Source organism: Schistocerca gregaria, chromosome 5 (genome assembly GCF_023897955.1).
Source record: "Schistocerca gregaria isolate iqSchGreg1 chromosome 5, iqSchGreg1.2, whole genome shotgun sequence".
Lineage (NCBI taxonomy): Eukaryota > Metazoa > Arthropoda > Insecta > Orthoptera > Acrididae > Schistocerca > Schistocerca gregaria.
The window spans coordinates 36,614,627-36,633,041 of NC_064924.1; the positions used below are offsets into that span (position 1 = coordinate 36,614,627).

Genomic DNA, 18,415 nt, shown 5'->3' on the forward strand with positions numbered 1-18,415 from the left:
TTTACCTGTTTTGAGACACATCTTGCTTACAGCTTCTGGTATCCTAATGTTCCTGTGAGTGTCTTGTATAAGAGAAATCTGAAGCATTACGAAAACATTGCAAAAACTGTCAATACGCAGCCTTCAAAATATTTTCCTCAGTTTTTGCACTAACTCACCAGTCAAAATGGAAAGTCTTCCACTCTTTCGTTTATCATGAAAATTTGTTCTCCCTCCACAAACTCTCTACATCATTTAAACACAATCATTATATTCATAGCACCTCCGCTGTTAACCGTTTTCATCTACGTGTGATTCCTTCCATGAGTAGGAAATGGATCACAGCATGTGGTTCGCACTTAGTAGGATGTCTTACCAACATTTGCCATGCAACTGGATACTAAAACACGAGTTAAAATACTACCGTGTTCCTGCAGTGCGCTGCAGTCAGTAGAACCCCCTCTATCACTGAGTTCCGCCATTCACTCTACTTGATCCTCCTCAGCCCAACGAGCCACCTTCCTCAATGTTAACCTCCACCTCGAGGATGGCTACATCAGCCTCTTTGATCACATCAGAGCTACCACCCATCAACAATACCTCAATTTCGACAGGTGCCACACGTTCCATATTGAGAAGCCCTTCAAAACAGCCTACTCATCCATAGTCGTTGCAACTGTACTGACAAGCAGTCCATCTCCAGGTCTCCCAAAGGTTTTATCGAGGCCTTTGCAGGATGAAATCACTTTCCTCAGCATACAGAGAAACAGATCTCCCATGCCTAGTTTCTCCAGTCACCTACCACCTCCCACAATATACTGTCCAGCCACTAAGGAGCACTCCTCTTGTGACTCCTGGGTTTCAACTTTCTCTTGTCATGCCCTGTAATGAGGTATGTCCTCCCCATTGTCCTCCCACACCCTCCCGCCAGTGATATTCCACCACCCATTGGCCTACCCAGTATACTTGTCCATCCCCACTCCACCTATGGTCTCACAGCTTATATCCCTGCATATCCCATACTCTCCCACTACTACCTACTCCAGCTTTGTAACAGCAATCCTGAAGCCTTTCAAAGGCTGAGCTACCTGTGAAAGCAGCTGTGTGACTTACCAACTAAGCTGAACCATTGTGCTGCTTTCTTTGTGGGCAAAGCTGTCTATCTGCATAAATGGCAATCACTAAACTGTGGACAAGTGAAAGCTGAACCAGCCAGTTGCTGAACATTCTGTGCAACTTGATATTCTTTACTTAAATGAGCACATCACAGCCAGTGCCACCAGGATTCTTCCTACCAACACCAGCTTTCTGAACTGCACAGGTGGAAACTCCTTCTACAACACATCCACTGTTTCCCTAAATTCTCTGGCCTTACGTTCACTAATCTCTGTCTCCTCCACCTACCTATCCTCTTCTATGCTCCACTCAAGCACCACATGGGCATTCTATCCTACGGACACACTTAGATCTCCTTTCCCCTTCTGTCCTCTCCCTTTCTCCCTCCCCACTAACCTCACCTCCGTCCCACAGAATGACCACCCTACGCTGTATCTAACGGACCTATCCCATCCCCAAGGAGCTCCAAAAAGCTCTGCTAGACAGCACAAGCATCTTGCCTCACTTGTATGATGCTATTCCTCCCACTTCCTTCACCATGCCACCTCCTTATCCCACCACCCTCTCTGGCAGATTGCTGCTCATGTCAGACACAGCTGCAGTCAGGCTCCAGCACCTGGAGCAGTGGCCATGCGCGTGCAAGTTGTGCTTGTGTGAATGGTGCGTCTTTCCTAATTCAGAGGGAAGATTTTTTTGTCCAAATGCTTAATGCTTTGGCAGTCATTTTCATTGTGTCTGCCTGTGACTCCAAACAATTTTTTGCAAACTTTGATTGTTGGAAAGTTATTAAATGGCTAATATAACTATTAAGGACAGTTACAAATAGTCCCCGGTTGTTCTGCTATTGATTGTAAACAGTGTGGTGAAGGTATCTTCATGATAATATTATTTGCAAGAAATATGTAAACAGTGAGCAATCAAAGTTCATCCAGGAGTTGGAAATATTAAGGGTGAATTGTGTAAACTAACAAATTATTCCTTTCTGTGTGAGATAGGTATTTTATTCTGTGATATACCATTAGCAACATTAAGCAATAACAATATGTTATTTTGCTGTATCTGCTGTTGTTCAAAGGAATTACACAGTTGCAGTGTACTTTTTGTATATCACTAGCATTTAAAGAAGAAAGAAAACTATATACTTACTATCAAACAGTTCTCATACAATGAGTTCAATAGTAGATGAGTTCAGTAGTACCACTACAGGTGATGTTAAAAAGTGTTCATTAACGGCTTTACACAATGTTCCTGCTGAATAATCAATGCAAAAAAACTGCAAATTGGAGATAAGTTAGTTGTAAAACAGCCACTTTACAGACTACAATTTTTTTTATTTAGACAACACTGTACCTACTGAATAATTAATGCAAAAAAACCTGCAAATTGCGAGATAAGTCTGTTGTAATACACCCAATTTACAGACTACATCTTTTTTTAATTTTATCCATATTTTTCAGCTTAAAATGTGACTGTATTCAAAACATTGGAGGTTAGAATTTTTTATTTAGACACACTTTTTTTTATTCATAGGCAAATTACAGGTAATGGGCAAGGAATATAAATCTGACAAAAAGTATTTTGATAGTGTTATAACATAAATAGCGTTCAACTATTATGTATTACATCTCTATCTACATGATTCCTCTTTTTGACAAAATAAAGTAACTGGATACATTTAAAAAACACTCACCAAGCAGCAGCAGAATACAAACATAAAAGATTATAATCAGACATGCTTTCAGAGCCAGTGGCTCATTCTTCAGGCGGAATGTTTGAAGGGAAAGGAAGAGGGATGAACAAAAAGGACTGGAGAGGTCTAGGAAAAGGGATAGAGTTCAGAAAAGTCACCCAGAACTACAGGTCAGGAGAGACTTAGCCAACTGAATGGGCTAAGAAAAGACTGATTCTTGGGGGCTGCACTGGATGAGATTTAAAAACCTGAAAGCTTAAAGGTGGAAGACTGGGCAATAAGCAAGACAGAGAATACTGCTAAAACATCATTTATGAGTTAATAAGAGTGAGAAGCTAAGTGCATTGTATGTAACAGGAGTTGGAGGGGGCAGTCAAAAATAGACACGTAAGAAAATGAAAACTAAAACAGAGTGAAGAAAGTAGTAGTTACTGAGACAAAATGCTGAGATGAAAGAAATTGAGTAAATTAAGGCCAGGTGGATAGCGAGAACCACAGACATCTTATATCGTTGGTTCCCACCTGCGAACTTCTGAGAAACTGGTGACGGGGGGGAAGAATCCAGATGGCGCATGTGGTGAGCAGGCACAGAGGTCATGATTGTCATGGTGTAGAGCATGCTCTGCAAGAGGATATTATGTATTGTCCATCTACACCTTCTGCATATGCCCATTCATCCTAACTGATAATTTGCACAACTGAAGCAATACTCTATGGGCACATAATTTGATTAGACAGTTAATCTCTCATGAGGAATTGTATCAAAAGTCTTTTGCACATCTAGTAATATGTAATCAATTTGAGATCACCTGTTGATACCATTCATTACTTTCTATGAATAAAGAGCTAGTTATGTTTACATGAACAATATTTTCTAAAACTATACTGACTATGTATCAATAGACTGCTTTCTTCTAGGTAATTCATAATGGTTGAATAGAGTATATATTCCATAATCCTTCTGTAGATGTTTCATTGAGCCACCAGTTGTGTATGAGTGCTAAGTATCAGGCTATTTTATCAGTGTACTCTGATAGGAATCAAAATGGACTGGATGACTTGTATTTATTAAACGATTTAAGCTGCCCCTCTACACAGAGGATTTCAACTTCTAAGTAACTCATGTTAGCAGCTGCTCCTGATTCAAATTCTAGAACATTTACTTCATCTTCTTTGGCGAAGGAATTTTGGAAAACTAAGATTAATAACACCACTTAAGTGATGCTGTCATCGGTAATATTACCACTGATATCACACAGTGCAGGAGCTCACTGTGTCTTGGCACTGGTATACTTTACACACAATCACAATCTCTCTGGATCTTCTACCATATTTCAAGACAGAGTTTCAATGTTAAAGTTGTTAAAAGCATTTTGCATTGAAATTTGCACTAAGTTACTGCTACTGTGGCAGTGTTCTTTTGGAAGATAGTTTTACAGATTTTTGCTTTGGCATTTCTAAATGTCACTGAATTACTGGCTAACCCAGGTGGAAGACACCTTAATTTTCACTATTTTGACTATCATAAACTGATGCTGCAGAGTTCAGCTTTGGCATGCTAGTGTAAAAGATGTCATGAATTCAGTCAAGTAAAATATCCATGCATTTTGCCTGTTTATTTACATATATATTCAAATTTCTGGATTTTCCTTTCTGAGACACTACTTCTTCCAGATAAGTCCAAATTGAAATTCTAGATTTAGTATTTTGCTGTTTATGTTGTTTCTGTATATTATTTCATCAACTGAGTTAGGACTTGCATGTACACTATAACTTGTATTTTTTAGAAACTTTGGTCAACAGTGTTCTCATACAAAAACAGTTGTTACCTAATTTCATGCTGTATTTACATGATAAAAGGTACATTTTGAGAATTTTTGGATGCATAAAGTGTCGTGCATAACACAGTTCATTGTAAATCGTAAGCTACCATTGTGTATTCTGAAAACTTTGGTACCAATATCCTTTCACAAATTTTAAGTGAGGATACTTATGTGATTAGTGGAATATGTCTACTGGTTTCTGCTAACTGATCTCTTTCTTCTAACTCAGTGATTAAATTTTTACAAACATAACCTAAATTTTGGTATTACAAATTCAACCATTGCATTGCAATATTGAAATTGTTACACGAGTTTGTTGGTGAACATAACTTAAATAAAAGTTCAGAAACCAAGTCACATTTCAGAAATGGGTAAATATGATCGTACATTTTCCTATCTATCTTTAACAAAGCACTGGCTTACACATTATAGCTTCAGATATTTAAGAGAACTTCCAACTCTTGCAGCATAACCAATGCTGAAATTGAAAACAATATCAGTGAGGCTAATTAGAACTTAATCATTCCATATTCGGAAAAATGCAGCTTCACAGTGAATGTAGTTCTCAAGCATGAGGTGAGTCTGCTCCTGTTCATAAGTAGTTGGACATCACTCTTATGTCTGATGAGTGATTAGCAATGGGTATTTTGGGCAAAATTAAGAAACAGGTGTACCCCAGATACCTCAAGTACTACACTCTCCAATGAATACTGCCTCCTCTGCAGAAAGTAAAGGATGTATCATCTCATGTCCTCTAACCAACTATCACCTCATGTCCCCTAACCAACAAGCTTGAGGTGCTGTCACCCACTGCAACTTAAACTCTGCCATTCAGATACATTTCACTCGTGTGTCCTGTGCCAACCAGTGGCAACACAAAAGATACCCCTTATGGAAATAGCAGCAAGGAATTGTTAATTATTACCTCATGCACACTGCATGCCTCAAAACCTCATCTGAAATGCCGAAGAGGCCATTCTGGGCAGCCACTGAGGGACCCAGACGCCACTAACCACAGACTACAGTGCATGTCAGAGTAAACAGTACCAGTCGTATTGAATACAATATCACACTCAGGTCATCCTAATAACTGGCATTGATGAAGATGATGATGCACCTCTCAGTGTTTCGATGAAGCTCACAATCTGCAGCATTACTCCACAACAGATTGTGACCCTCTGGTTCTGAACTGAGTAGAAGGTTTGAACCAGAGACTTTGAGATTCAAAGCAAAGGTCCCCATAGATGAAACAATATAAATTCTAGTGATCAACCACTGAAGCATTCACAAAAACTTTTCAGAGTTGAAGCAGTCTTTTAAGGTACTCGACCTCGTTTGATAGCTAATGGGATATGGTGTTATTGTAACAGGAGAAAAATAACTCAAATCCACCAAGCTGCAGAAGAGACTGTGCAAGACCCAGCACTGAGCAGAAAAGTAACCAAAAACTTAAGAGTAAACTTCAGCTTCCTAGCACAAAGGTTCCCTAAACGTATTGTCACCACTGAAAGCCACTTTAATATCCAACAATCAATTGGGATAAATACAGTGTTGTACGTGGTAGGAGTGACATATTACAAAATGCCTTCTCTGAAAACTGCCTTGGACATATAATTCAGGAGCCCACTCATAATAGGAATATTTCAGACCTAATGGTAACAAAAAAATGCAAATTTTTTCTGGTTATCTATGCTAGCAAACATTGATTTCTAAGATAGAAAGAACAAAAACAAGTAGGAAGATTTACAGGTTTAGTAAGTTAGATAAAGAGACACTTGTGTCACATCTGAGACACTTGTGTCACATCTCAAAGAGGAACTCGAAACATTTGTCTCTGGGCAGAAGCACGTAGAAGAACTGTTGCTCAAGTTCAAAAGAATAGTTGAGCAAGTTGAGCATGCACTGGATAGATATGTAGCTAATACAACAGTTCTTGATGAGAAGTACCTGTTACAGTATACAGCCACAGCAATTTTTTTTCTTCTTCTTCTTCTTCTTCTTCTTCTTCGTGTATTATACAAAATGCCTGTTACGTGAAGCGAAGAAGAAGAACACGAAAATGATGAAAAAGAAGAAGTCATAAATTTGTGGCTGTATTGCATATTTTTTTGGCAGGGAGGAGCAAAATGTTATCTGGGATGGAGAGACACTGACAGATGTACAAATAGCTTCAGGTATGCCCCAGGAAGGTCTGTAGGGGCCCTTGCTGTTCATGTTGTATATTAATTAAAAGTAATCTCAGACTTTTTGCTGATGATGTAATTATCTATAATGAAGTACTTAATGAAAAAATGCAGGAAAATTCAATCATATCTTGTAAAGCTTTTAAAGCCAAGGACGGCAAGTTGTTTCAAATGTACAGAAATGTTAAGTTATGTACTTCACTTCACAAAATGTCTTACCTTATGATTACAAAATGAATGATCCACAGTTAGACTCAGACAATTTCTGCAAATATCTGGGTACAACAATTTTCAGGGATACAAAATGGAATTAGTAATAGATAAGCCAAGTAGTAAATTCCAGATCATTGTCAGGATACTGAGAAAATGCAGTTAATCTACAAAGGAGGCAGCTGACTCATCACTTGTATATACATAGTGAGGGAACCATACCAAACAGGACTGACCTAGGATACAGAACAATTATAAAGAAGGGCAGCACGAATGATCCCATGTTTATCTGACGGGAGAGCATCACAGAAATGTTGAAAAAGTTGAAATGACATTTGAAAATACATGCTATTATCCTGTGCAACCCAACTACAAAATTTCAAAAATCAGTGGAAGTGAAGAACCCAGAGATTTTTTTAGACCCCATGTGAATGTGAGATTATGTATAACACTTTTAAGCAGTGACTACATACACAGCTGGAAAGGGAAGAAAGCATAATGTGATACCATTCTATGCACCATCAGCCATGCACTTCACGCTGGTTTGTAGAGTATATATGTATGTAAGTGTAAAAATATGTTTTCTGGATTTCCCCCGTATAAGAGAAAATCATTAGGTCCAAGTCATCAAAAGTACAGCATATTAAGATGGGACAATATAAAATATATATTCAAAGCTAAGACACTTGTAACTGCAATGATGAATATCCTAACAAGAAAAATCTTAACTGGTTCAGAGCCACTGGAATAAAACAAATGAAACCTTTTATGGCCTATTCCTATTATTTCCAAGACATCAAGAAAAGTGCAATAAATGATGAATATTTCACTATTCTGTCTGCACACACATAATAAAAAGCCTGTAGAGCTTCTTGGATGTCACCTTCTAATCCTTATCTATAATCTGTTCATCATAAGAATAAACCTGATGTAAAGAAACACAAATGTGATGACTGGTCAGAAGCTGTAGCACATGTACACTGGTGGTGTTACACTCTTGGAAGTAGGTCCTACTTATGTATTAGATATCTTATTACTAAGTTAAATGAAACTTTAAGATATTCAAACGTATTAACAGCCATCAATGTTTTCCTTAATCATACTTTAGCTACATTGTTTTTATTTCAAAAATCACGTACAGTCACAGCCTCTGCAGCGCTGTACTCTGACTGTCGTGCTGTTATTGCACAGCACGAAAATGGCTGAAGCTGCTTTCTGTACTGTAATGAAACACCTGCATGGAATATGGTTAAAAGGTACAAGGAAATAGGCTGGCCTTAATGTTTTTCATAAATTTATCGAGATAATTGGCTTTGAAGTTTTCCTAGCATTGTATATAATGCACTTGAAAATGAGTCATGGTCGAACATGTAGTGCAGTCAGTAACGTAAAAGTTCGTGAACCAAAAGTAGTTATTAATGCATTGGTTCAAATCTTCCTAATGTCACTTTTTTCCTTGTTTAATTTGAAATACCTACATTCATAATTATAAGACTCATCATCATTTTTTATGAATTGCACGTCTAATTGTTTCTCATTACATATTGGACGCAAAATTCTTGTTTCCATTTCAAATACAAATTCTTAATTATCGATGTTTTATGAAAGACTGTTCATAAAAGTTGTTTAAATTAAGAAAACATAACTTACTTTTTTAAGTCAAAAATGAAAAACCAAATCCTCTATATTTGGACTGTGTCCATAGTTTTATACCACAGAGGTAGGTAAGTATCGTAGAAACATGAAAAACAATCATTTTCACAACATCGAGCACATCATACAAATGCTGCAGTTTTACATTTGGTACTGTACCATTATAATATGAATCCAACAGAACTGATCTGGAACCAAGCTGTGGGATTTGTCTAGAGAACTAACCACACTGTTAAGCTGCCAGACGTACAGCAACTAACGCAGCGTAGCTTTTTCAGACGTCACTGCCGAACGCTGGCAGGCATAGAATGGCTCGTCATAAAAGAAGAAGAGAATATGCTGCGCCTGGTTGGCTTCATGGATTCAGTTGCTGATAGGCTTGTTATCAATGTAGCAGGTGATACTTCCAGAACTGAAATGTATTCTCGGATTCAGATAAGGAAGGAGCTAAAAGATTACCAGACGACTCCCAGTAAATAATACCTTCAGTGGCTTCAATATTTAACTATATGGTGAAATCCATCATTACTCTCTTATGTTACACACAGCTTATGCAGAAAAATTACTCTGTGGTTAAGTCAGGAATTTTCATCATACTTGTTTTTAATTACAATGGTACATTACCTAAAAATGATAATGTGATGTGGTTTTCATCTAGTCGTCTAAGGAGCATATTGTGGGAGATTTTCAGTGTATTATTTCATTCTGCTTAAAAATTAAATGACACTCAAAGCTGTACTGCTGCTCTGTTCGTCGCTTTTGACGTACAAACTGCAGCTGGCCATGTCACTGCAGTCTAGCTGTACCACCTGACCAGCTAGTGCTGTCCAAGTTGAATGCGCTGGCAAAGCTGTTGTCCCATATTATCTCTAAGTCGATGTGCACGTAATGCACAGCACAAAACATACCTTTATTATCGTACCTGACAGTACTTGAGACAGCTTGGCTGTAGTCCCATGTGAAAAGGAAATCCAATGAGGTTCCATCAAACGTGGAAGAATACATACTGCAATGTTTACATCATGTTTATTCTTATGGTGAATGGATTACAGGTACAGTTGATAGGTGACCTACATTTCACCTAATGAAGCTACCAGTGCTCAACAACTATGCAGTGTGGAGAAAATAATGACGGTTCCCTGAGGATTTTCAACTCTCTCTCCCTCTGATAAAACTGCACTGTTCTACCATCTGCTGATAACAAGTAACACTACTTCATCATCCACATGTAGGGATATCTGCACTGATGCACCGTTAAGGCCTTTGTTGAGGAAAAAACATGGACTAAAAAGGCATAATGGAAAGAAAAAAAATGAATTGAGTTATACCCAGAACTACTGGGATGCATTAAAGTGCACAGTGCATTTATTGTTTATCAAGCTACTGAAAAGGCAAAAGAAGATTCACACACCAGTTTCAGATTACTGGAAACTCATGAAAGGAGACTGCAGTGTAGGACTGGTTGGAAAATTGCTTCAGAGTGTAAAACACTAAAAGTTCATCACAGGAGTTTTAAGCATAACAAAGGTGTTTTCCACCAGATCAATTTAAACAGACTGCTGCATTCTACTACCAGACAGGAGCCTAAACTTGGATCAATAGGCTAAACACAGACATGGTAACTACCAGCTCGAAGGGTTAATAACCTGTGAAATTATAATCTGAAAGAGTTCACAATTCTATGTGGTTAGTGTACAGCTGCATTCTTCACAGTACACAATATCCATACACAACAGTGATAATACTTCTTTCTCCAATAAGGAACAGGCTGCATCTTAACCCAACAGGGGACAGCAGAACTGATCTACCTGCAACTGGATGGATCACTTTGCCAATTTTATGTCCTTAACCCCTGTGAACTTATCTGTGTTCACCCACAGCAGGTGGTTGTACATTGTACAGTTTACCTGTTTGCCTACTTATTACCTCAGTTTTCTTTCGTCAAGTGCTTAGTCAAATAAGTGGGTCTCAAATGAAATGCATACTCTGAAGAGCAAGATACTGTCAAAATTACACAAGCAATCAATGTGACAGGTGTCGAAAAGAATGACAGGTATATAGATAAGGAAAGTCATGCAGATATAGCAAAATGATGTATTTGGCCCCATTCTGACAGATGTAAGTACTTTCCAGTGTGGCTTACTACAATTATAACTAATGACAAGTTAAATATATTAAAAACAAAGATTCCAAGACTTACCAAGCAGGAAAGCACCGGCAGACAGGCACAATAAATAAAACACACAAACACACACACAGAATTTCTAGCTTTCGCAACCGACGGTTGCTTCTTCAGGAAAGAGGGAAGGAGAGGGAAAGACGAAAGGATGTGACAAGTTAAGGTAGGATTGTCCAGCACATTGTTTGTACTGCCCAGCAAATTATTTGCACTGATACATTATGTGATCAAAAGTATCCGGACACCCCCAAAAATGTAAGTTTTTCATATTAGGAACACTGTCATTCCACCTACTGTCAGTACTCCATATCAGTGACCTCAGTAGTCATTAGACATTGTGAGAGAGCAGAATGGGACTCTCCATGGAACTCTGAGACTTCGAACGTGGTCAAGTGATTGCGTGTCACTTGTGTCATTCATCTCTACATGAGATTTCCACACTCCTAAACATCCCTAGGTCCACTGTTTCCAATGTGAGAGTGAAGTGGGAACATGAAGGGACATCTACAGTACAAAAGCATACAGGCCGACCTCGTCTGTTGACTGAAAGAGACCACTGACAGTTGCAGAGGGTTGTAATGTCTAATAGGCGGATATCTATCCATACCATCACACAGGAATTCCAAACTGCATCAGGATCCACTGCAAGTACCATGACAGTTAAGCAGGAAGTGAGAAAACTTGGATTTCATGGTTGAGCAGCTGCTCATGAGCCACACATCATGCTGGTAAATGCCAAATGACACCTCACTTGGTGTAAGGGTCATAAACATTGGACAATTCAACAGTGGAAAAATGTTGTGTGGAGTGACGGATCACGGTCCACAATGTGGCGATCCGATGGCAGGGTGTGGCTATGGTGAATGCCTGCTGAACATTATCTGCCAGCGTGTGTAGAGCCATCAGTAAAATTCGGAGGCGGTGGTGTCATGGTGTGGTCATGTTTTTCATGGAGCGGGCTTGCACCCCTTGTTGTTTTGCATGGCACTATCACACCACAGTCCTACATTGATGTTTTCAGCACCTTCTTGCTTCCCACTGTTGAAGAGTAATTCGGGGATGGTGACTGCATCTTTAAACAAGATCAAGCACCTGTTCATAATGCAAGGCCTGTGGTGGGATGGTTACATGACAATAACATCCCTGAAATGGACTACCCCGCACAGAGCTCTGACCTGAATACTATAGAACACCTTTGAGATGTTTTGGAATGCTGACTTGTGCCAGGCCTTACCGATCTATATCAATACCTCTCCTCAGTGCAGCATTCCATGAAGAATGGCCTGCCATTCCCCAACAAACATTCTAGCACCTGACTGAATGTATGCCTGCGAAATTGGAAGCTGTCGTCACGGATAAGGGTGGACCAATACCATATTGAATTCCAGCATTGACGATGGAGGGTGCCATGAACTTGTAAGTCATTTTCAGCCAGGTGTCCGAATACCTCTGATGACATAATTTATGTTTTTCTATGTTTGCCATGAACATCAATTACAACCTAATTGAATGTATGTCAGAGAACTGAACACAGTGTCAAATCATTCCATGATGCATCTCAAACAGCGGCAAGTTTATAGACTATTGAGAAAATGGAATGAAATGTCACCACTGAGGATTCTTGGGAAGAAAGTTCCAACACCATAGTAAAATGGTGGTGGTGTCTGCAACATCGATGCTCTACCTCACATTACAGCAGTGGATTTTGGTGCTTTTGGGTGTCCATCTCTGTTTTATTGTTTTTTATTGTTATGTGACATAATAAGTAGATTACACGAGGACATGGACATCAGAGTCCTTCCTCAGAAGAGAACAAATATCTGAAAGTGAGAAATGATTTAAATTTTACAATAACTGCACAAAGAAAAGCCTCCATTGAGCATAAATAAGATTACAAATAGAAGAAATAATAATAATAATAAAAAATTGTCTTCAACAGTGAAAAAGTCAGCTCTGCTGAAGGAGAAACAGACAGTTCTCTTAATGTTATTTAGTAGTTTGGAACCACAAAGAATACATAAAAAGGCAATATTTATAATCTTCTGTAAACTGTGTGATGTGGTCTACTTTACACTTGGCCAGTTTAGTGGTGGCTGTTCATCCTGCTGGACAGCTAGTTGGTGGTCACACCAATATGAAAGCTGTGTAGTGATTGCAGCAGAACCAGTAAATGATACAGCTGCTTTCACAGGTGGCCTGGCCCCTGATGTGGTACGATAAACCTGTGACAGGACTAGAATAAAAAGTACTGGATGGTTGGACGGGGCAGGTCTTGCATCCGTGTCTACCAAGGGATATGAACCTTGTGGGAAGGTGTTAAGATTGGGAGTAGCATAGGACATTGTGGAGATTGTGCAGGTGACAGACCATCACTTTAGGAGGGTTGGGAAGTATCTTGGATAGGACGTCCCTCATTTCAGGGCATGATGATAGGTAATCAAAGCCCTGGCAAAGGAAGTGGTTCAGCTGTTTCAGTCTGGGACAGTACTGAGTGACAAAGGAGACACTCCTTTGTGGCTGGTTATTGGGGATGGTGAGAGGATTGTGGGTGTGAGCGGAAATGGCACGGGAGATTTCTTTGTGGACTAGTCTGGAGGATATTGCCTGTTTGTGAAGGCCTTGGTGAGATCATCAGCATACTGTGCAAGGGCATTCTTGTCACTGCAGACACGCTGTGCTCCAATGGCCATCGGGAGATGGCATATCTGGAGTGACAAAAACACCCTGTTCAGTATGCTGAGAGTCTCACTAAGGCTTTCAGACATGCACTATTCCCGAGAACTAGTCTGCAAACAGATCTCCCATGTCATTTTCCCTCACACCCCCAACCCTTCCCCTAGCCCCAAGACCATCCACAAAGGAGTATCCCTTTCATCACTTATCATGCTCTGAAATGAACAACATCCTACCTGAGATACATCCCACCCCTCCTAAAGTGGTGGTCTGTCGCCCACACAACCACCACAACATCCTAGTCCAGCCCTATACTACTCTGAATCCTAACCCCTTTCCACAAGGATCATATCCCTGTGGAAGACACAGGTGCAAGACCTACCAAATCTACCTACCCAGCACATCTTATTCCAGTCCTGTCACAGGTTTATCCTACCACACCAGGAGCTGGCCCACCTGTGAAAGCAGCCATGTCATTTACCTATCTCTGCTGCAATCATTGCACAGCTTTTTATATTGGTATGACTACGAACCAGCTGTCAACCTGGATGAATGGCCACTGTCAAAGTGGCCAAAAGTAAAGTAGACCACCCTGTGGCATGACATGCAGCTGAACATAAACATGTTTGCTTTTAATGGCTGCTTCTCTACCCGAGCCATCTGGATCCTCCCCTCCACTACCAGCTTTTCTGAACTGCGCAGATCGGAGTTATCCTTATAACATATCCTCTGCTCCCATAACTTTCCCGGCCTTAAAGAGTGGCTACATACTATCCACACACCCTCCACCTGACAGTTTCCGCCCCTCTGTCCTATCATCTCCTCCCCATTCTCATCATCCACCTTCTTTGTTTGGAGCCCTCTGTCAATGTACCATCCATATTTTCTTGTTCCTCTTCTTTCTTCTCCGCTTATCAGCCCCACAACCTCCTGAGCCTGTATCTATTGGCATTCTAGTCCATGCAGACTCTGGTCGACAGCATTTGTCTCTCTCCCTGTCAGTACATTACTATCCCTTCTCCTTCCCCACCCCCTACAGATTGCTGCTTGCATTCCATGTGTTAGTTGTCTTCTGGCCAAAGATGCTGAAGCTGGGAGTCATGAGTGCATGAGGCGTGCATGTATGAATGGTGCATGTTTCTCTTTTGCTGATGAAGGCTGTAGCTGAAAGCTTTATGTAGGTGCCTTTTAATTGTGACAGTCTGCAACTTAACATGTCTTCTTTATGGTAAATAGCAATTTATCTTTTCCTTATTTGTTGCTACCACATAAAATTGCAGACATAGAGAATGAATTTTACTTTGAACTGTGCAGTCATTAAAGCAATAACTGCTGATAGAATTGCTAAAAGGGGAATATTAAGTTGACTAATACCGTGATTCATCCGTTGCCAAGATGATCGTCTACATGCAAATGATGTGACCGCTATAGAAGGATGCCTATTTAATAAGTTTTACGAATTTGTTACAAACTTAAGTTCACTCACATTCTTTGCAGGTACGAACAAGGAATCCTACAACTATAATTAAGGAACATTAATCCCTAATGGAAGAGAACATGAATTTTAGATCCACATTGTACTGCATGTGTGTGCCTCTTTTCCTAAATATCAGTTCATTTTGAACTTGTCTGTTGGCTACTACAGGGGGACTTTTTGCCCACAACAGTACTCAGTAATTTAAAACTACCTTCTTACATAGTGACATCATTATTGAATTATTATTGTACTGAAGTGGTGCAAGTGTTCCACAATAACAAATCATAAATGGTTATGAGACACCACAGATTTGCTGAGTTGATATCTATCCAAACGATATTATTTATTAATCGCTTGCTGCTTGCTCTGAAGTAGTCCAGCTCCTGTATGTTAGAATGATGGTGGAACAAAACTTTGCACAGTCTATCACCTACATTCAACACCATAGCTACTTAATCTGACAATCTATGACTATGTCCAAAAGAAAAATAATTCAAAAGGATTCTTCTCCCTTCCTGCAAAGTGTACAAGCTTCAGCCAAAACTTCCTTTCAACTTCTATCAATGGCACTCAGTCATCTATATAATCATCATCCGCCAGTTTAAATTATACTGAGGGAAAACGGTATTCCCCTATGCTACATATGCTGCACCTTAATAATTTTGTTTTAATCACAGTGTCAGCAATTTACTGTGTGTCCTGATAACTGTTCGCAGGATACTCAAGAAATTCACTTTCAACATTACCCATATTTACTTTGTATCCTATTACAAACCAACTACAAGGTGGTATTCTACTGAAAACTTACCTTAACACTCTGTGAAGTATCAGCATTATTTTCTTTGCCATCTAATTGATTAGCCTTCCTTGGTAAAGTTGTCTGGTCCTTTGGCCACACCTACAAATTAAGTCAGTTCCCATTTATTCTGTGACTTGTCACTTATTCAACTAGTAAACAAATGAACTCAACTTTACACACAATATTCTGACAGTAAACCTAGCAATCTTTCTTACGTAGTGCAAACAACGATCTTATGTATGCCTGGGCTACAACAGAGCTGTGATATTTTTTTGGAATTGTGATGATATTTCTATCTGCAGTAAAAGCAGTGGATTCCGATAGGATCAAGTCTGTTTATCTCTACTGAGACATGGATAATATATTATACAAGCAAGGAATAATTACAAATGATGAAAATGGTAACTACCTAACATTCTTTAATGTGTTAGTTCGCAGAATAACAGAACACCCACTCACAGTGTTCACAGAAAATATACACACTGCAACCTCCTCTTTATCTGTAGTGTTCATACACCGTGAGCAGTCCGCCCCTGGTAATTGAGTGGTCAGCGCGATGGAATGTCATATCTAGCGGCTCGGGTTCGATTCCCGGATGGGTCGGAGATTTTCTCTGCTCAGGGACTGGGTAGTGTGTTGTCCTTATCCACATCATTTCATCCCCGTCGACACGCAAGTCGCCAATGTGGTGTCAACTCAAAAGACTCGCACCAGGCGAACGCTCTACCCAACAGGAGGCCCTAGCCACACAGCATTTACATTTACTGTCAGACAAGAACAACATGACTGCAGGAGTTGACATATTTGTTCAACATAATTTATAAATTAATGTCAAACTAGCAATATTGACTTACAACTGCGGTGTGGAATGGTTCAAGAGCTGGCTCACTCTCTAGAAAAATCAGTGTGTGCTACAAGAATATAGCATTTGAGGTGTTTCATTCTAATCAATGAAGCCAAACCACTGACTCTGTAATAATAAAGGCTACCTAGCTATCTGAATACTGCACTCTTTGTCGTTGTTGGGTCATAAGTGTGGCACACTATCAGAGGAGCTGAGGTGGTGTTCGAGGAACACTGGCACCAAAGAACTTAAACAGCCTATGCTGTGCACAGGCTGGAGTATAATCTTGACATGAGATATAGCAGGACCAGCATCATGGTGCAAGCTCCAAGTTTTCAGAACAATATAATTAACATGACACTGAAAATATAACAAACAGCAATAAAAGTTTAAATTTAAGCAGGAGTTGGGGTCTAGCAATTTTTCTACTTAAAATCTTGTTGGACAGCAAATCTTGTTAGGCTTAAAACTACAAGGATTTGCAAGTTTCACAGAATATCAGTGTAGGCATCAGGAAACAAGTGGAAAGCACAGCTGGTCAAACACTTCTATCAACAGCAGTGCTCTGACACTGTTACCTCATGGTGTGCTGAGAGTTTGGATAACAAGATTATTCAAAAGGAAATCATATGCAACACATAACAAAGGCAACTAGGCAGTATTTCTAAAACAAGTGGATACAGGTCTTGTCTGTACTGGTACAAACATTAACAACAGTTGTTGCTAATAATACAACCTCTGACAATAAAGGTTGGTGAATGAAGTCAGAATGGTTAATTGGGCAACACTGGCGACTCACAATGCTGCACGTGCGAAGCCGCTGGTGTTGTCTACCTGCCACCACCAAAGTTCAGTTGAGCATCATGTGTATTCCGTGTTAGACCTGTTGGATGAAGTGCTTGTTTAGTGCATTGGTTCTGAACTGAGAACAGGACAATGAACGGGCAAAGGATCAATTTTAAGTTTTGTTTTAACCTTGGCAAGACACCGGGGCGGGGGGGGGGGGGGGGGGGGGGGGATGGGGGGGGGGGGTGACGGGACCAAGCACTGTCCGTGAAGAGTGTGTACGAGTGGTTCACCCGTTTCAAGGAGGCCAGGAAAGTGTTTCTGACAATCCCCGTGGCGGACAACCAGCGATCGCCATCAGTGGCGAAAACCTTGAGAAAGTCAGGACATTTATTAAGAATGACCCTTGATTAACTGTGCGCATGACAGAAGATGAACTGCAGATGAACCATGGATTCAGGTGACAAATCCTTAGCCAGGAGTTAGGGAAGAGAAAAATGTGTTGTTGAGTTGTGCCACATCACTTGACTGATGATCAGATGCAGGCACATTTACAGGCTCCACAGGATTTTGTCGAAACGGTGGATGCGACATCGAATTTCTTGAACCGCATTGTCACTGAGGATGAAACCTGGTGTCTCCAATATAATGCTGAAACGAAACGGCAAAGCATGGAATGGCGTTCTCTTACATCATCTCATCGGAAAACTGTCAGAGCCAAAAAATCACACATCAAAACGATGTTCATCTCCTTTTTTAATAGTCAAGGCATTATCCACAAAGAATTTCTACCTAAGGAAACACAGTTGCACACTGCATGGTACGTTGAAATTTTGGCCCATTTCTTGCAACGTCTATGCAGGGTACAATCCCAGGACGTACAACAATGTTCCGGTTTCTTGTTCATGATAACACTCACCACACACAGCCAATATCATGAAACAGTTCCTGGAAAAAATGTGATGGTGCAAGTTGAACATCCACCATACTCGCCGGATCTCAA

General features: G+C 40.0%; 1 protein-coding gene across 1 annotated transcript in view; it reads right to left on the reverse strand.

The window, feature by feature from the left end:
• Nucleotides 1-18,415, reverse strand: part of LOC126272406 (zinc finger protein 761-like) — a 348,537-nt gene that overhangs the window by 119,142 nt on the left and 210,980 nt on the right. Inside the window, exon 10 of the mRNA XM_049975234.1 lies at nucleotides 15,792-15,881. Within this exon, the coding sequence (XP_049831191.1) occupies nucleotides 15,792-15,881 (90 nt within the window). The remainder of the gene's footprint in view (nucleotides 1-15,791; nucleotides 15,882-18,415) is intronic.